The 21,410-nt window shown below is 41.5% G+C and overlaps 1 protein-coding gene across 1 annotated transcript in view; it reads left to right on the forward strand.

Moving 5' to 3' along the window:
• LOC147679546 (small G protein signaling modulator 1-like) overlaps positions 1-21,410 on the forward strand; it is a 645,847-nt gene that overhangs the window by 203,987 nt on the left and 420,450 nt on the right. The window contains exon 3 of the mRNA XM_086942458.1: positions 7,571-7,646. Coding sequence (XP_086798584.1) covers positions 7,571-7,646 — 76 coding nt within the window. The remainder of the gene's footprint in view (positions 1-7,570; positions 7,647-21,410) is intronic.

The raw sequence follows: 21,410 nt of genomic DNA on the forward strand, positions 1-21,410 counted from the left end.
GCCTGTGATCCATTCCTTCTTAAAAAATCTTACTATGAATACAATTCCACAGTCTTGCTCCAATGCCTGCTTAACTTGCTTAGGCTTTTTGCAGTCAACTCCCATGCTTACAGCTTTTCATTCATAATAAGGCGCATCGTTCAAATCGTACTGGAGTGGTACAACCTGTTTCAAAGATTGCCTGCGACTGTCTCCCTGCTTCAGTGTACTGAGCTCCACAATTTCTTTTGAGGTCTTAAATACCCTTTTTCAGCAGGTTGAACATTTAACATGCACTAACGTACTTCACTCTCCTACGAAGACCACCTGAAAATGTATTTCTAAATGGTGCCTATGACCCCAATATAGCAAGGCATGGACTTATGTGGCTACTAAGTTTCATATACAGTGGGGGTGGGATATTGTTTAGCTCCAGTATATATTCCTTTTGGTGATGGGTGTACAGATTTTCCAAACTGAATGAAATGTGACATTTTTATTAGAGGATCTGGCATGTCTTATGTATTCATAGTAAAAAAAAAGTTCAGAACCAGTAAATGTAAGTGTAACAGGCGTACTAGCTTAGTTTGTAACCAGTCCTGTAGTTGTGTGTGACTAGTTCAACCTCTTAATAAAATATTGAACTGCAAAGTTTTTGCGATTATACATACCACTTAGGGCCAGATGCATCAAAGGGTTTTGCCCATTCTGTGTCTATGGAAAATGTGTTCATGCATATGACCCTAAGTGCAGTGATTATTAACGTTTTACTTCTCTGGACCCCCACTTTATCATTACTGGAATCTGGCGACCCCACTGAGTGATCATTGGAGTTAGGAGCCCACCCAGAGTCATTATTGGAATCTGGGGACCCCCCACATCAATATTGGAATCGGTGGATCCCAGTCACAGCGATTCTGATGATTTTAACTTTAAACCAATATACAGAACATGCCATCATTAAACAAATTCACAAATGATGAAAGATTTTATTTAATTATAAATAAATCTATATTTTAAATTTAGTGGGAAGGTTTGAGCTTTACTAAATTCAATTGAGGGCACCCATCGTCCGTACTATATTCTGTTTGATGCCCCTGTACCGCTGACGCAAATAAATCGAAGCATACCAAGTTAATTTTAAGTCTTTTACCCCCAGATGCATCAAGCATCCATTTTGCGATTCCTTATTAGCGAAAAATAAGGAATCGCTAATAAGGAATAGCAAAATGCTATGCAAGAAGAACTTGCTCAAAAAATAGCGATTTCTTAAAATTCCTTAATTGCGAGTCGCAATTAAGGAATACCTCCCCATTCATTCCTAGAGGCCGATAGGAATGAATGGGACGACATTCTCAATTTGCGAATCGCAATTAGCGAATCGCAAATTGAGAATGCGATTTCAAGGGTGTCCAAAGGACACCCTGTTGCACCCCTGAAATTGATCTGTGCACATGTGTTGCGCACACACATGCCTTTAGGGCATGTGTGTGCGCAACATGATACTCTGAAAAATGCACAAAAGTGCATTTTTCAAAGTTTTTGCACATTACCATGAAGTTGAACTTCAAGGTAATTTGCCACTCCTATTAGCGAAATCGCTAATTTTTTTACTTTGATGCATTGCATTTAAGGAATCTCAATTTGAGATTCCTTAAATACAAGTAATCGCAATTTAGCAAATTCTTAATTCGCGATTTTTGCATTTGGGATGATGCATCCCAAATGCAAAAATACTGGTCGCAAAGGGGCCCCTTTGAGAGCGGATTTTACCTTCATGCATCTGGGCCTTTGTCACATTCATAGAACGTTTTAAAAAATGTTTCATTTTACATTTTGCTCATTTATTTATATTAATCTTAATAATCTATTAACGTTATTGAATTTTCACGGACCCCTTGATTAGGAGTCGTGGACCCCTGGGGTCCCCGGACCACAGTTTACGAAACACTGACTTAGTGGGTTCATTTCACACAATTGGACTGCTAAATCTGCAAGTAGAGGATAATCTCCTGTATTCCGAGCCCAGTTCAGTACCGTACCCCGAGTGAATGTTGGAGCTGGCAGTATAAGTAAATCAGTCTACTGAACCCTGGCTCTCCATGAATATTAAAGCACAATGAGTGTGCCCAATGCTTTATTATCCATTAACACCCATGAGCCGTTTGGCCAGAGAGACACGAGTCCACCCACATCAGCATGTCCATGTCCCTCTCCACATATGGGCCCGTAGCACACTTCCCCAAAAAGGCTCTGAAGGGCCACCTAGGCAAATATCAAATATTTCGATCCTAAAAGTAATCTAAGAATAGGAATACAATGATGTACACCAAAACATATAGATCCAAATGAAGAGCAACCTGTATGCACTCAAGTAAATAAGATGTTCAAAATTGAAACCAATGAAACATCCTCTATCAAGGTTTGACCAATGCGTGCCACAAGGAAAAGGGTCCTGCAAAACCCTTTCTCAATGAATGCCAGGGGATACTAGACGTGTGTCAAAGTAGCCTTGTGCACAGCGTTTTCACTCAAAGGAGTGTACATCAAAAAAGCTTGTTGAAATCTTGTTAAGTTCAATGATTTATACACAAAAAATGTCAATGGTGTAGCAATGAAAGAAATTGACCAAATGAAGCATAAGTTTTAGTTCATTGTTCGATCTGTATTCAAATGATAAATATGGCGTCATTCGACGACATAGCTCATCTTACTGAGAACAAGGCACAGACAAAAGCTTACACCTCTGAAGAAGCTTCAGGCATATATGACCTCATCAAGGAGGTGAGGAAATTTGATGTGACCTCAGGTCCAGTGCAACAACAAATCAAACAACTTGAATACCTCATGCGACGTGAAATTAACCAACGTCTGCATGCCACAACGCTCATCCAGTACCATCGGTTCAGTAGAATCCCTCGTGGACTACGTCTTGCAATTAAGCCCATGCTGTTTAAAATGAACAAAAAATTCATGGAAAAGTGGTATGCGGTTCTAAATAAATGCTCGCTCGATCTCATTTTACTAATAGTGGAAGAACTTTCACAAGTGCTGATTGGCTTAGAGACTGAAATCAAAGAACTACAGAACACCCTGACTCAACGCATGGAGACTGAGTCTTGGAATTCCACTCTTGAAAATATCAATACCAGATTAGATTCCTATGCCAAAGATCTTCATGAAAGAAAAATTAGAAAATTCCGTCGAGACACCATCGACTATAAACTAGATGAGGTCTACTCCTGGGCTGAAGTCTATGCACAGAAAAGAACTTGGCAGAAGAAATCCGACATGGCGTCTTCAGATGAGAGCGTTGCTTCCGTCACCGACACCCAAATGTCCAGACCTCCTGTCTCGACAGTTTCCATCAGTGATCCGGCACAAGGCACCTCATCTACTACAAAGGATTTTTTATCCACCAGTCCAGCCGCAAACGAACCACCTACGAAGACCGGCCCGCAAAAACCCGCAGAGGGTCCGGACACGGGAAAACCATCCAGGAAGAAGAAACACTAGTGGTTAATATATCATCAAAAGAATTGACTCACACTCAAATGACGGTATTAAATCGAGGATGTTCCTTTGTACCAACCAACCAGGCGAGAAATTTAGACTCCCAGGTAGAATTATTTAGATTCACGAGAAAACTCAGGTTACAATACTTTTTTTCCACCATTGAATCTTCTGGTTCTAGCCAGGATACTTCTGAACTTCTTGAATTCAAACCCAAGAGTTCCTTCATATCACCGATCTCGCATAAGTCCATAGATCTTTTTGAGTCTTTAGCCAAACAAGACATTGCCAAACTACCGCCTACCACTCGATCCAAACACAACTTATCTAAGAGAGAAAAAGATGCTTTACGTTCACTCAAAGATAATACTGATCTCCATTTCACGCAGGCTGACAAAGGTGGCGCTCTTGTGATCATGGATAAACAGCATTATGACCAAAAAATTGAATTGATGTTATCTGACACATCCACATACCTTCCATTGCCTGCGGACCCCACAAACGAATTCTTGAGAGTACTTGACAAAATTCTCAATAAGGCTTTAGAAATGAAATGGATCACGGTCAAAACCAAGGAGTATCTCTTTAACAAGTTTCCACGTAGACCACGTCTATACATGCTTCCAAAGATACACAAATCTTTGAGGGATCCACCCTTGAGACCCATTGTTTCTGGATGTGACTCCATTCATGACTCTCTGGGAAGATATCTGGACACTTTCCTGCAACCCATTGTCAAATCCAGCGACACTTATGTGCAAGACACCACACATTTGCTCAACATCCTCTCTTCCATTGATATCCCAACAGGCGAAGAAATCTGGCTAAGCACTGTTGATGTGGTAGCTTTGTATACCTCCATTCCTCATTCCGAAGGCATCGAGGCCTTGAATGGGCACTTCTAAAAACTGATGAACTGAGAGCAAACAGAGTGTTCCTATTGGAGATTTTACAATTCTGCTTATTTCACAGTTACTTCCAATGGAAGAGCACTTTCTTTTTGCAATCTAATGGAACCAGCATGGGTTTTCCGGGAGCTCCCAGCTACGCCAACATCTTTATGATGAAATTCGAAACTGAGCACATTCTATCTAACAATGATTGGATTGATCATCTACTTCTTTTCAAGAGGTACATCGACGACATCCTTATCATTTGGCGAGGTCCACGCCATACACTCGAGACTAAGATCCAAGAGCTTAACACCATACATCCTAGAATTCAATTTACCTCTCAAATTGCAGCAAGGAGTATTCCATTTCTTGACGTGTCAATCACGATACAAGACTCCAACATCACCACTTCTCTGTTCACCAAATCAACAGACAGAAACAACGCTCTGGCATACCAGAGCTTTCACCCATGGTCGCTTAAACGCCACCTTCCATACAGTCAATTCTTGCGTATCAAGCGCATACACTCTGATGAGCAAAAAGGCATGCACACGATTGAACAACACAAAGAGAAATACATTGCAAGGGGTTACCCCCCTTCAGTCATCCAAGAAGCTGAGACTAGAATTCGAGCAGTGACACGTGAACAGCTCTTAACTAAAACCATGAAGGCATCAACAACCAAGAGAGAAGTATTTGTTTCTACTTATTCTACACAATCACCACAGTTGAAAAGCATTATAACCAACAGATGGTCTCTTCTACAGTCGGAAGTGGATTTTAAAGATCTATTTCAACATACACCCATGTTTGCTTATAGAAGAGCTAAAAATCTCAAGGAGATTTTGAACACTCAACCAACTCCCCAGGTCACGTACAAAGGTTTGACGATTTGTATGAACTGTTCTAACTGTAGCAACATGGTCAAGGGTAATATGATTCACCATCCTAGATCTGGGAAACCTATTCATCTCAAATTTAACGCAACTTGCACTAGTCACCATCTAGTGTACTATATCAAGTGTCCATGTGGTCTTTACTACATAGGTAAAACTGAGAGACCTTTAAGAGTAAGGATTAATGAACACAAGAGCCGGATCAGGACCCAGACCACGAGTTCCCCTATTGCTGAACACTGGCGCAACCTAACACACAATATTGCACAACTGAGATGTGGGGTACTTGAAGTTATAGATGTACGTCCAGATAGGGATTGCAACAAATACTTGTCTCAACGCGAGATGCATTGGATTTGGTTTATGCAGACTCTGACCCCCTTGGGTCTTAATGATAAATTTGAACTTGCTTGTTTTCTTTAAACAAACCATCATATGTGCATTCTGTACTGTCTCCTGATATTTTCTGCAATGTTTTCATTTCGTTTGTTTCCATACATTCAAGTCATTCATTTTCGTTTTTGTGTAACTTGGCATAACTGTCACAGTGACAACATTTATGAATTTCTTGTGTGTAATCATTTGCTTCCAGTTTGATAAGTTGCCTTTTGGACCTTCTGGCCACCTCTTTTCTATTCATTGTTGTATTTTTCACACCACTCACAAATGGCCGACCACGGGATATACTCGGTGTCCTTTTACACTTTCTACTCTCTTGCCTTGGGACTTCCTCTCTTTTCACGTATAAGCTTGGGCGTTTCTCAAACGTTGACACTCATTATCCGCAAGGCACCGTGTTCACACGCTTCACGTCTGCATTGTTTCCATCGGTAAGAGACGCGCTCGTTTTGTTTTCACTTTGATGTCACTGGATTGCTGACATTGTCTAAGCCTCGTGTCTGCATTTTTGCAGCTACCGGCGATGACGCTCTACTATCCACCTACTTCGTAAGCTCTACCGAGCATGCTCGTTGTTTACACTTTTTCTTTTGAGTCACCGGCATGTTCTCTCACTTCGATAACCACGGTAACTTTGTTGGGTGATCTAATGTTTTCGTTGCTGCACCACCCACCCGTTTTTACATATGTCAGTCACTATTTCTATTATTTTGATTAGATTCCACATTTTACTTTGTAGTTCATGACACACACTATATTTGCGCTTGCAGGCATGAATGCAGGTCCGTTTTTTTATCACTTTGCTTCGCACTACCTGGCTCTCCTTCAATCAAGTACCTTATTTTGGGTGTATTTTTGCGCATGGCTTCTTTCACCACCCCCTTGCTTGAGCAAGTATTATGCCTATTGTTTTGCCTTACATATAGGTCTAAAACATGGTTTATGTCGTTTTTCTAGCTCCCCTGATGAAGGGCTCTTTCTATAAGCCCGAAATGCATTGGGACTTGTGATTTCATGAAATTTGAAGTGTGGTATTTCATGTCCTGGATCTTGTGATTTTCAACATTGTCCTTGGATATCAACTCTTTTCATCATGATTTGAATACAGATCGAACAATGAACTAAAACTTATGCTTCATTTGGTCAATTTCTTTCATTGCTACACCATTGACATTTTTTGTGTATAAATCATTGAACTTAACAAGATTTCAACAAGCTTTTTTGATGTACACTCCTTTGAGTGAAAACGCTGTGCACAAGGCTACTTTGACACACGTCTAGTATCCCCTGGCACCAAAACATATAGACTGCACCTACACTGTTGTGCAAGCGTAAGCAATGGCGACAGGATATGCATATTCATAATATTATCATAGGAGTGTCCAAGAACGGAACCCTTTTGTGGAGTTTGTAAAGGGGTCTGCTACACAATTGATGCATTTGTGGAATATGTTCGAATCATAAAAGTGAAGTCATGTAAATGTTTGCAAAAGGTGGTCTGCCTAGAATACTGTCATTGGACTGAAAAGAAACATGCTGTGCAGATGCAGTTGACACCGACCATGCAGAGCCCAGTTGGCGATTCTTAAAATTTAGCAAGTCATATTTTACACTTTTCCATGCAGCTAACTAAACACACGACTGCATTCTTGTGAGTACACTACATATATGTTCGTAGGTCATTTGCTGCATAAATTATGCATAAGTCACACATTTTTAAATTGGGTTTATGCATAAATGTAAAGTGATTTCTCAAATTAATTCTTTATGAACTTACTTTTGTGGTTTGACTCCTTGGTATCGGTGGAGAGGTCAAACGGGTGTAATTATTCTACTGGTAAATGTGTTTTACTTTAGATTTTTAATTCGCAATTTTCTTTTAATGGATAGGTGAAACAGATTATGGAAGAAGCAGTAACTAGGAAATTTGTTCATGAAGATAGCAGCCACATCATTTCTTTCTGTGGTAAGTCGTTTTATATGTTCAAGGGTGCATATTAATGTTAATGTAGGGCAATGCTTTGTTTTTATAATTAATGCCTTAATTGGCAATTTTGAACGTATATTTTTTATGATCAGCTGGGAAGTGTGTGAAGTATCACTAATGTTTGCCCCATCTTTTCTTTAAAATGCCATATTTTGTACAATTAAAATATAGACCTTTACTACACATTCTCTTCAACAAAGTGTCATTAATTTTGTGCTTCACTATTGTATTGTGTTCATGCAAAATAGTCTGTCCGTTGTTAGCACTGTTTTGACATTTCCATTTGTTAAACTATGCTTTTAACATATACTTTTAAAAGAGGGCCCTTTGAAAGATTTTTGACATTTTTAAATTTTTTCAAAAATTAAAAACTTTTCTGAAAATTCATTTTTTATAAAGGACAAGGAAGACCGTAACTAAACACAGCCGTCTGAATCATTGAGATCAGCATATACAAAGAAATCACATCCAGCCTATCTTGCAATCCAGAATGTGGCGCAGTGCCTTATTCTGGCGTCAATGACTGACTGTTTTTTTTTTTTTAAATGTAAAGCTGGAGCCTTGGTGGAAGGAAAGTAATTTACTATGTAGTTTCGGTGTTCCCGGGTATAGAAAGAATATTATTTGTTATTCTTATTATTTATTTTAGGATTTACAATTTACAGTTAACCGTACATATTATTCACTCTAATAATACTGGAATGAGAACGTTTTAAAGCAGTTGATTTTATGGAGATTAGTATTGTAAATTCTGACACTTGTCAATATGAAAAAAATTCACCAGAACTTTCAGTTCTACAGAAAAGGAGTTTCATATTTTTAAATTGAATATAATGTAAACATGGAAAGTTAGCGATCGGTTAAGGTAAGGAGTAGTCCTAGAATTGCAGAGGCAGAATAGAGTAACATTTAGGTTATTGAAAACTGGCCAAAATATCCAGACTGAAATCACATTTCGATTTGCATTCACCGTCGTAGCCCTCTGTGAAGTCACGACTTGCAGCTTACATTTAACGTGCATTACTTTTAGTATTTTTATTTTTTTAGTCAGAATATATAATTTATTTTACCAGAGTAATGTCTCTGAATAATTTGTCGTATTTTTACATATTCCATGTGCCTCTCCCCTAATTTATCAACTTTTCAAACTGTCTAGCGTCCCTTGCTTAGCAAGTGTTGTAGTGAGTTATGGGGTATATGTGGGTATGTCTCAGCCTATTAGACAAGGCCACTTAATCACTCCACCATGATTTCTCGAATCTCATTCCCATCCTATGAAGAAATGTTCTTGAGGCAACAGATTTCATATGTGCTTTGTTTCCCTAGGTGCAAGGGCGTGTAGTCATTCAGCTCACTCTAAAATTATGCTAACACATTTGTTAAAAAAAACCCTTTCTAAAATATGTGTTGAAGTTATTTGAAAGATTCTTTTTTTTTAAATATAAACAAAATGTACACAATTTATTGATGTGCTAATGAAACGTACTGTATAAATTAGTATGTTTGTAGCCAGTCTGGGCAAGCATATCGGGTTAATCAAAGTGAGATACACATCTTGACCAGATATGGCACTATTAGTAACAACCTTTGGGGCCTATTAGCATAGCGGGCGGATCGCAACGCCGGCCCGTAGGTGGCGATCTGCCCGCCTAAAGACCCATCTTCACCCCTGCCATAATAACATGGCGAGGGGCACCGCGGCAGACGGAAAGACCGTCCGCCGGTCGGATTCTCGGCCGGGCGGAAAAAGCTTTCAATTTGGTGGCGGTGCCTGATCCATATTAGGATAAGCCATTTTCAGGGCCTTTCCATGGTGGAGACTCCGCCATGGAAAGGCATGCAGATTTCACTTGGGGGGAGGGGTAGGGTGCTGCACTTGGTACCCCCAACATTGACATACACAAGGTGGCAGGCACCACGCGGTGCCTGTCACATTGTGCATTACAAAGCACAACATGCATATATTGCATTGTGGAGGGTGCTGCTTACAGCACCGCCCGCCACAGTGCAATATGTGCGGGATGCCACCGCCAACGTGGCGGTGGCATCCTAATTGCCATGGCGGGACCACCGCATCTCTGGCGGTCGGTCCCGTGTACCATTATGGTGTCCGCCCACCATCGTAATGGACCCCTTAGTTCCTTTCAAGGAACTAAATTAATGTTTTTGCGATTTTAGGGCTTTTTACTTGGAGATCAACAGATTTGATACAGTGTAGTCAAACACAACTATGACTGCAATTAAAAAACTACAAATGAGATCCTCTTTTCACGTTTTCATATTTCAAAACTAGACCCTGTATATGGTAACAGTTCTGTGGAAAAGAGTGGCTCAAACAAAAGTCCTCTTGACATTCAGGAGCACTTCCACATCAACAGACTAACTAGACAAGTTAACACCAGTCTTGTATCCTTCCAGTTAACGTATATAAAAATTATTTTCCTCTGTCACTGCTTCACATTAATCATTTATCTTTGAGAACTTCACTTTGCATTACTATAGGAGTTTGCAGGAATTAATCACAGGAGTTGACTGAGGACAACCTGTTTTGGTTGTCTTCTTTCTCAGGCTGTGAACCTCCTCATTCAACATATTATGAAAATGCTCTTGTTCTATCAATCTCTTCTTTTTAAATTTTTTTAAAAAAATGTATTGATTTTTTGCCTTATGCAAGGATTTGATAATCAAATTATACAAACACAGATAAGTGGGGTCGAACAAAAACACAATATGAGTACATATACAATTACAGCAACAGAAGTGGGAATCAACAGGGAGAAAAAAGAAAAAAAAGGAGAAAAAGGAACCAATTTTTAAACAAAGAAGGCTTAAAGATAACCGTCTCATTTTTATATCTTAAATCCAATTGGTAACAGCGGCCCATATCTTTTCTCCCTTTACACACTTCCTTGGGGCGTGGCTAGGAAGCCAATGGAGCAGGCTGTGTGAGCGCCGAGCTCTGCATGGATCCCCACATTTATCCTGACCAAGCATGATACCCTGGCAGGTCGGACAGTGCTGGGACCTGGCCGAGGGGAGCTGCAAATTTGGCTCTGAATCGTGAAATGGGCTGATCTCTCGGCAGAGATCCCTGGCTCCGGGGCGGCACAAAATGGCGGCGGCATTACTGAAGAAGACCTGAGACTGGGCTGGAGGCTGGTGAGAGCTGACGTCTGAGGACAAGATACCATGCGTAAGGCAGGAGTCCTTGCTGGGACTCCTGCCTTGGGTTGGATGACACCTGGGAGTCAGAGCGGGAAAGGAAGAAGAGCCCTGCACCTTGGAGGCACTCAGCGGGAGCTGACTGCTGGGCTGGCGGTCTGTGTCCGGCTGCGAGATGCCGGGAATCCGGAGGGCTGAAGCTGCGCTGAATGGGCAAGTGTCGGTGCGGTGGAGGAACTGGTCCCGGACGCCATTGCGGAGGCTGTGGTGCCACTGAGCCGGCTGAGGTGAGTGGGGCGTGATCGAACCCGGGCCCCCGGCTGCGACGGCGGAGGCGGCCTGTGGGGGGTGGTCGCGGCCTCGAGCCGAGGCGGACGCGGGAGCGCGCCAATAGAGGAACAGTGAGCCCCGAGAGGGGGGGGGCCTTAATTACGCCACAAGCAGAAACGGAAGAGGAGGGGTTAGGAGAACCGCACGGACTTTGGCTGGGCCACCAGTGGCGCCGTGCAGTGAGCTGTTGGTGCAGGCCCTGAAGCGCGCTTTGCAACATTACTGCGACAGTTCGGTCCTCTGGGGAACCGCAGTCTTCTGGTGGGCCTGGATCCCACTCCTAGACGGCCCCTGATGGGGATGGAATAGTGCCTGAGTCAGGGTTGGTTGATGCGTGCCGGGTCGTGGCGCATGATTCCCTGTTAGTGCACTCTTTTGAGACTTGGTGCTGAATGTACACTGCCCTGATAAGGTCTGCAGCTATGGGGGACATTGTTGGCACAGCCTCCAAAGGGTCCACATCCATAGTCCCTCCCTAACTGCGGCTGGACAGGAGCATGAAGCACGGCGCATCACTTGGATGGAGCTGAACGGAGCGGACCCACGCCTGTAGGCTACAAGGCCGTGCTGCCATAGGACCGCGAACCTCTGATTTCATGAGATTTGTGCCACTGTGGGAGGAATTGACCTACGTGGAGTTGGGCCGGCGGGCTGTGTCTCTAGGTGTGAGTTGCTGTTCCACCAAGACTGGGTCTTCAGCCAGCAACCACGTGAAGGATATCGTAGATCGGTTTCAGGCCTGGACTCGACTGCGGTGCCCTCAAACACTGGATGACCCTTGGGATTCTAAGCACGGTGACAAGTCCTCAAATAATTGCACAGGGTCTGAAGAGCCAATTTATGGGGAATCCCAGAGGGAAACAGGGTGGCGCACCACAAACATCAGACTGCGAAGCGCCAGAGACTGACAGATTAGACAATCTGAAGGAGCCGCCGGACCCCGCAATGCAGCTACAACTTGATCGGATACTAGCGGCAATTGCTGTCTGTCGCACGGCCTTGCAGCAAGATATTGCACAGGTGGCAACGAGACTGGGCCTGCTGCAAGCGGATCACTCTAAATTATCTGATAGGGAAAAACAGGTGGAGGCGACTCTACAAGAAGTGGCGCCGGCCCAAAGTGCACTGGATAATAAAATGACAAATGCCCTGGATCGAATACAGGCCTTGGAAAGGCGTGCGGAGGACACGGAAAGTCTGAATCGGCGCAACAACATTCGTGTGATTAGCCTGCCCGAAAAGGTGGAGGGTACGGACATGGTGAGCTATCTGGAGAACTGGCTGAGGACCGAAGTGGCAGATGAGGGTCTGTCTCACTTCGACACCTAGGAGTGAGCACATAGAGTGCCTGCGAAAACGCCGCAGCCGGTCCGCCCCCACCGACCGGTAGTGGCAAGACTACTGCACTACAAGGATAGGGACTTTTTACTCCGAAAGGCACGAACAGAAGGCCCGTACCAAGTGGGGAATGGCAAAGTGACTATCTTTCCGTATTATACCCTGAAGACTCAACGCCGTCCTTGCATCTTTCCTGGCAGTTAAGAAAGAGCTGAGATCGGAGGGCCTCCAATATTTCTTGTTATTCCCAGCCAGATTGAAAATAATGTTGGACGGCAACACCCATTTTCACGATAGCCCGGAAGAAGCATGGGCCTGGTTGGAAGCATATCGAGCTGGAACTGAGCTGCCGCCCCCGGGCGCAGTCCGGGGAACCCCTTCGTCGCAAGTCCCAATGTCTTCGACGCCATCGGCAGGGTATGCAGAAACCATCTTTGTCACAGATGGAAATGGAGAGGCAGGAGGTGCTGAGGGCAGTGACTGCTTTGTCGGAGGAACAGCCGTTGCAGTCGCATGAGAGTGCTGATTCGGAGGGAGACAAGGCACAATCGGACACTGAGGCTTCTGCAACAGGAAGCATACGGTTGCCGCACATCACCCCGACCACAGCGGATGGACTAATGGACGAATGAGGTTTGGGGGGCTACTCTGGGAGCTGCAGTGCGGAAGCCTTGGTGTTGGGGGCTGTCTGGGTGGGAGAGCAGTGTCCGCTTACTGAACAGGGGGAGCATTGAGAAGTGGTTCAATGGTGGGCCGCTCGTCCAGTATCCAATAGCTTGGCATTTTGTGTGGGGGACAATGGGTATGCCAGAGGTACAGTGTACAGTTAGGGGATTGAAGCGGGAATACTCATTGTGCTTGAGTGGTGTACCGTTGGCTCTAGGCCCCCCCATTGCCCTTAAGGCACGACCACAGTGACTACTGATGGACATAGGAGTGAATTAGTTCTTGTTTTGGGAATATTTGGATGGGAACTAGCTATGTTGTTCTAGGGCCTGTTCTTGGGGAGGTGGAGGGAGGAGGGGGTAGGGGAAACAGTTGGGACTTTGGGATCGCCGGTGTGCCCATACAGGTAACGGAAGGGTCGTACAAGTTGTTTCACGATGATGGGGACAGTACCTGAGCTGTGATGTATTACTTGGAATGTAAGGGGACTACACACAATGACGAGGCGCCACAAGGTACACGCTTATTTGGTCAGGAGAGGGGTTCATATTGCATTACTCCAAGAGATGCACCTCACTAATGCGGAGGGTCAAGCCTTGCAGAGAAGCTGAAGGGTGCAGGTGTTTAGTACAGCCTACTCGGCATTTGCAAGAGGAGCACTGGTTTGGATAAGAGCTGGAGTCCCCTTTCAGGTAACCAAACAAACCATAGATCCGGAAGAAAGATTTGTAGCGGTAGTGGGGCGTCTCTATGTGAGAGACATAGCACTGTGTAGTATCTATGGCCCAAATGTAGATCAGCGGTACAAAAGGGGGTGGTGATGGACGGAGCATCTGAATCAATCAAACACTCACACCCAGTCAAAAGATCTGGGTTTAATCCATCACCGTTCTTTAGCCCATTCTGCCACCCCAGTTCAGACATGGCTATAGGCAAATCAGTCTGACCCTGTGCCTCATGGGACCAGTCCAGCCCGAACTGCCAAGCCAAGTCTTCCCTGGACCGGAAACAAGCTTCCGAGGACCGGTTTCTGGCATTCCAGCCGTCTTCAGCCCGGCTTGCTTGAATCCAGTGGCAAAGTGAGCAAGGGACTCTCGTCTGAGCATACCCTGCCACACTTATGGCGGCCAAAAGTGGTACTGGACGGAGCATCTGAATCAATCAAACACTCACACCCAGTCAAAAGATTTGGGTTTAATCCATCACCGTTCTTTAGCCCACTCTGCCACCCCAGTTCAGACATGGCTATATGCAAATCAGTCTGACCCTGTGCCTCATGGGAACAGTCCAGCCCGAACTGCCAAGCCAAGTCTTCCCTGGACCGGAAACAAGCTTCAGAGGACCGGTTTCTGGCATTCCAGCCGTCTTCAGCCCGGCTTGCTTGAATCCAGTGGCAAAGTGAGCAAGGGACTCATGTCTGAGCATACCCTGCCACACTTATGGCGGCCAAAACAGGTACAAAAGGGGGTGGTGATGGACGGAGCATCTGAATCAATCAAACACTCACACCTATCCTTAACTCGATAATCACCCATCGACCATAAGGATCTACTTTCACACGCTTACACTCCCCCTAACAAAATCTTTTCAAAATAGCTACTCCTCTCGTAGTCGACCCTTGACGCGTACAACTCACAAGTTCCATACCCAGATCTCTTAACCACCTCCTGTTATTCCATGCAATATATGTTTCCTGTACACACAACAGCTCCACCCTCATTGTTTTAAGAATCTGAGCCATATTCCCTCTTTTTTTCCTATCATTCAGGCCACATTTGTTCCAGGAACAGACAGAGAATTTACCCATCCTCAAATGAGAATTATTTTATCATGCCTGAGAAGCTTCGCCATTGCCATACCAGCAAACTACCCGATAGTACAGATGTGACAAATGCAAAAAATACATTTGTGGTAAGTTTATTCACCCACTCCTTACTGCCATTTAAATGCAAAAACCCCAATGTTCCATTCCTTGCCCCACTACCCCAACCCCCCCTTACCACCCCAAACCCCCCCCATACACCCACCGAAATGAGGCAAAAGGACTTAATAGTCCCTATTAGTGATGGAGAGAAAGGGTTAAGTGCCCCCACCAACCCCTTGTTCTCTCATTCTCATTATGGTTTCAGCTATTTGCCAAGTTTATATCCGGATTCTTGATTTCACACATCTGGAGCACTCCCCATTTCAGTCCCTCTAAATCTCTTCAACTCATTTACCCCCCTGTTAGGTGCCTTAACTATTGTAGGTCTCCAATATTATATTTGAAGTTTGTGCTATCTGGCTCTTTGCTGAAGCACAACTGATCTAAAGTGAGGATAAAGCATGTTTTTACCTTTACACTGCAGGCACTCAAAAATTCACTGCAAATTAAAACTTTTAATCCCTTTAATACAGGAAATTACGGAAAAAACTGCATTATTTTATTTTTGCTGGCTCGCACTATATCTTATCAACCTGAAGATATAAACTTCGCCCCAACTTCACATCGACCAAGAGCACTCCAGTGTTCTGAGAAGAAGCTTCTCTCTTCATCGTGTAGGATTCACTTTGCATGTCCAAAGTTCAGAATTTAAATAGAAAAAATGGTAAGTCCTGGTTTTCTCTTGTACAAGTATTAATACTTCTATTTAAGTTAGAACTTCCCTAAATTAAGTATTTTTTTCATTAGTTTTATAAACTAGGTTACTAATACGACTTTCCATATGAACATTTTTTGACTTTCCACACTCATAAGTAATGTACCGAATGCAAGATTTACTGATTTTAGAACATTGGCAAATGTCAATTGCCTTTTAAGCCCTAGTTAATTTTTTATAATAAGTGCTATATTTATGATGAACAGCAGAGATTAGGAAATATACCAGGTATGTTTTGTAACTTTTATGGTTATGAAACCGAATAAAGTATCTTTTGACTAGCATGTATAAATTGATCATAGTAAAGATAGCTTTGAGTTGGGTTGTTTATTTAATGAGATTGTTCAATGTCAAAATCCTATGGACTCTTTGGCAGCAACTCTTTTTATAAAACAAACAATGAAAAAATGTGTTTTCATAACTGTAACTAGCAGCTATCTAAACAGACAATTTGCAAGTACAGCAAGTTCCAACCCACGGTGCAGAGACAGAATATAGATATAAAAATATCGACTTGCACAAATATCAAGGTAAAAAATATCGTTGGTCAGAAATATCGTCGGAAAAAATATCGGGGTCAGGAATATCGATTTTAGGTAAGTAATATTGATGTTTAAAATATCGAAGTGTTTAATATTGTTTGCAAAAATATAGTATAATTTTAGTATATATTTTATATGTATGTGATGTATGTTTATTGTATAAGAATTGTTTGTATTTTTACATGTTCAACTTTAGTACTTATTACATTTTTTTTTTATTTGAATTTGGGGTTTTTAGTACCGTATCCGGTTGTGGGTTTATAGGGGAATAGGGTGGGAAGTCATTTATTATATTACATTTATTGAATATTTTTTATTTATTAATATTTGTTTAATTGAGATGTTATAGTGTTAAATCTGGGAAGTATTTTGTTATGAATTAGTTAATAATTTGGTAATAATGTTTAACTAATTGGCAATTAATTATGGTAATTGTTTAAATAATTTCAAATGTGTGTTGTGGTATGTATAGTTGTAAATGGTGGGAAGTATTTTATTTTTAATTGATGATTCAATAACTAGTTAATTAATTTTAATTAATTAGTAATTTATTATGGTAATTGTGTAATTAATTTTAGGTGTGTGTTGTGATGTTTATAGGTGGGAAGTATTTTATTTTTAATTGATGAATATTAATTAGTTAATTAATTTGCATTGCTTAATTAGTAATTCATTATGGTAATTGTGTAATTCATTGTAGGTGTGTATTGTGGTGTTTATAGGTGGGAAGGGTGGGAAGTAATTTATTTTTAATTGATGAATGAATAATTAGTTAATTAATTTAAATTAATTAAAAAATAAATATGGTAATTCTGTAATTAGTTTTAGGTGTGTGTTGTGTATATTATAGTGTTAAAGCATGTGTATTCAATGACTTTTATTTTGTTTTTATTAATAATAACTTTTTGATTTATTATTATGTTAATTATAGAAATACATTTAAATACAACTTTTTAAGTGTTTTTTTTATTGGTGTGTTTTTATAGGGTAGGAAATACAACATTTATGCTGTACATAATTTTTTTGTTTGTTAATATTTGCTGCTTTTAAATAATTGTTTTAAAATGTAGTTATTAATTTATTTGTAGCTTTTTGTTATATGTAATTTATATTATATGTGTTCTTTTTCTATGTTTAATTCTTTTTAATGTATATTATTTTAATATTTATTTATTTGTATGATTTAAAAAAAATCTATTGTTTAACTGTTATTAGTAATTTTTGTTTCTCTGCAATCCAGCACTTTCTCTACTGTTGCACTCACTGGGGTGGCAGTAGTAATTACTACAACTTCGCTATCCAGCACTTTCCCTACTCTTTCACTCACTGGAGTGGGAATAGTAATTTTTACCCCTCCGCTATCCAGCACTTTCCCTACTGTTGCACTCATTCGAGTGGGAATAGTAATTTTTACCCCTTTGTTATCCAGCACTTTCCCTACTGTTGCAGTCACTGAAGTGGGAATAGTATTTTTTACTCCTCTGCTATCCAACGTTTTCCCTACTGTTAAACTCACTGGAGTGGGAATAGTAATTTTTACCCTTCTCCTATCCAACACTTTCCCTGCTGTTGTACTCACTGGAGTGGGAATAGTAATTCTTACCCCTCTGCTATACAGCACTTGCCCTACTGTTGCATTAATTGGAGTGGGAATAGTAATGTTTTCCTCTGCGCTATCCAACACTTTCCCTACTGTTTCTCTTACTGGAGTGGGAATAGTAGTTTTGACTCCTTCACTATCCAGCACTTTCCCTACTGATAAACTCATTGGAGTGAGATAGTCATTTTTATCCCTTCGCTATCCAACATTTTGCCTACTGTTGCATTTATTGTATTGCAAAATGTAAGTTTTAATTTTTGTAAATAATTGAATGGTTTAAATTATTATAAAATGTTTTTTTATTTTAAAATATTGATATATATATATATATATTTTATTTTTATATATTTTTAAAGTTTACAAATTAAATAAAGATAATAGTTAAATATATGTATATGTATAAATTATTATGTTGGCGTGTTTATATTTTTTTTAATTAAGTTTGTTATTTTTAGTTAAAATGTACATTAAACTTAATTTATTTCGTTAAAAATAATATTTAATATATTTAATATTTTTTTAATTCAACATTTTTTACATCTATTTTTTACTTCGATATTTTTGAATCAATATTTTTGTACTTGCCTGTTTAAGAATAGTGAATTGATATTTTTGCATTCTGTATTTTTACTTCGATATATAGAACATCGATGTTTGTTACATCGATGTTCTATCAGTGAACCCCAACCAAAATCCGTATGTTGATTATGTTTTGAAGTATTTATGATAACTGTTAAAATATCACAGACATTTAGGGGCCCAACATGATCACAGGTGGCGATCCGCCCGCCAAACGACCCATTTTCACACCCGCCATAATAGTATGTCGAGGGGCGGAAAAGCGGCGGACTGTCTTTCCGTCCGCCGCTTTTCCGCCGGTCGGATTGCCGGCTGGGCGGAAAGGCACAGTTAATGCTGCCGGTGCCTGGCAGACACCACCATCCCTATCAGGATGCATGCCTTTCCATGTCTCCGCCATGGAAAGGCATGCGGGAAATCACTGTGGGGGCCCATTGCGGGACCCCGGGTGTGGTGGCTGCATGGGGGGGGGGGTACCCATGATACCCCCCATCATTACCATTCACAAGGTGGCAGGCACTGTGCTGTGCCTGTCACGTTGTGCATGGCAATGCACAATATGGGCTTTAACATTGCAGCGGGTGCTGCTTAAAGCACCGCCCACCGCAATTTTAAAGTCGAGGATGCGCCCACCAGTGTGGATGGCGCAACCTAATTTGCCTAGTGGGACCGCCGCAACTTCAGCGGTCGGTCCAGTGCTCTGTTGCGGTGGCCGGCAGACTTTGTCGACTCGCCATCATAATAGGCCCCTTAGTGTTCGACATTCTGCCATATTACAGCTCTACTTCAAAACCAATAGCTTCAGCAGCATTACTGTTTCTTTGGTTAAAGGTCATAGGTTGTTGGGTCTTGACTAGATCTTCTGTTTATGGCGATGGCCTACAATTTTTACTGTGGTAAGTGTATATTTGTAGTTTAGGTAAGGCACCAGTTTACTAAGCTGAATTTAAGAGGACCTCCACAGAGCTTGAGGATATACTGGGAGATGGAGGAATTTTAATGTAGCAAAGACTGACAGAGAAACTGTCAGTTTGTGGCTTTTTATACTGCAAAATCTGGTATTCAGTATTCTGAGCTGTCACCACTTTACAAATATATCTGTATTTAGAGCACCTGTTATGGTGCGATAATGAAAGACTACATTATGATGCATGTTGAGCAAATTGCGCTACAAGGAAAAGCAGATTTTACCGCATATTATGGCTTTCAGTGCAAATAGCACATACTATGACAATATTTTCTTTTTGTCTATTTTGACATTTGAACACTTTGATTCAGAACAGGACTAAATTATTCAAAAATAAAAATGTTTCTTATGATAAAAATGTATACACATTGAGCAGATCATATTCAAAATGCCTTCAATGAAAGTTCAGGAACACAATTTTATTGACCTTGTTCTTTCTACCCCCAAGATACAGTTTGTCACAACAGTATAATACATTTCCTATTTCTTCTAGAAGTGTATCATTAACATTACATTCAAGAAAAAAGCCCTTAGAAAAGATACATGTTTGTGATTCTATTAAACTTATGTGCTCCCACAAAAGACCTGATGCTTTGAGAGTCATCTTTAAAGTAACTGCTACACAGCCAACAACGTCTTTAATGTAAACGAGAATATAACATTTCCTAGTTATCTCGAAGGAAAGTTTCAGTTCTATTAAGGATGCAGAGGTGAGGATTATGCTTTACTCTCTCATATTTTATTGCTCAGCAGCTTTAATAACAAACAGCCAAAGACTACAAATCTCATGAGTCTTTGCGATGAACACAAACAACCATAGAGATAGTCCCATATAAGGAATATCGGAGGAAAGCACTTCCTCTTTCTTCGGGCGAAACACCAGATCCCGCATAGTCCTGTTTCTGGTCGGATCCTGCAAAGACAAGAAGGTAGCATCAGAAAAAGGGAAAGCATCTACTATCCCTGTATGAACAATAAAGAATTAGGTCCATCATTCAGCAAACATTGTCACCCTAAGCTTTAAGTCAGACTCAAAACATTATCCGAAAAGCCTCCAAACATGGAATACTTATCCAATACGCAGAGTGCACTTGTCCGGGAGGGACGGGACTTGAGTCCAATGGGTGGGATAATCCTCGCCTCTGTGTCCTTGACAGAATTGAAACTTTCCTTTGTGATAGCTAGGAAATGTTATATTCTATGTCAGGACCGGAGGCTCAGATTATGCTAGTTCAATGCTGATCGACCACCAGAGAAGCCATGCCAAAGATAGATTTGAGATAAAAGACCTTAAAGGTAGAATCTGAGGACCAATCTACCGCTCTAAGAATGTCCTCTAATCTCCCACCAAGGTTAAAAGCCTTTGAGGCCATGTTGGCCTCTTTAAATGGGCTTCGAAGGTCATTGTATCAATGCCAGCCTCCTGGAGCACCCATCGGGCAATTGTGGCGGGCGTCACAACTTTGAAAGATTTCTTGAGTGAAACGAGACGTTGAGCGATTCCTGGGGGTCTATATTCCTCCGTCATCATTTCATATGCTCTAACACAGCAGACCACGCACAACTTATGATGACCCGGAAAATCCGGGTAGTAAACCACCCTAGTATTAGACTTCCTGCGACAACCCACAGTGAACGACACCCCTTCCGGTGTGAACATGCGCACCGTAATATCCAAAGCTCGGACATCCGATACCCGTTTACCCGAAATAAGACAAATGAGCATTGTTAGCTTACCTGTTACTCCTTACAAGAAAGATAAGGATTATCCTGCCAAGACTGCAGCAACCGCAATGCGAATTCACATCCCAAAAAGAGGAATACTTCAGCAACGGTGGGAAAGCAAGGCGTATGCCTCTCAACAGCCGGCATACCAGGGGGTGTTCCCCTACCGAGACACCCTGAACAGGCATGTTACCT

This window comes from Lissotriton vulgaris, chromosome 11, assembly GCF_964263255.1.
Source record: "Lissotriton vulgaris chromosome 11, aLisVul1.2, whole genome shotgun sequence".
In the NCBI taxonomy this organism is placed as follows: domain Eukaryota; kingdom Metazoa; phylum Chordata; class Amphibia; order Caudata; family Salamandridae; genus Lissotriton; species Lissotriton vulgaris.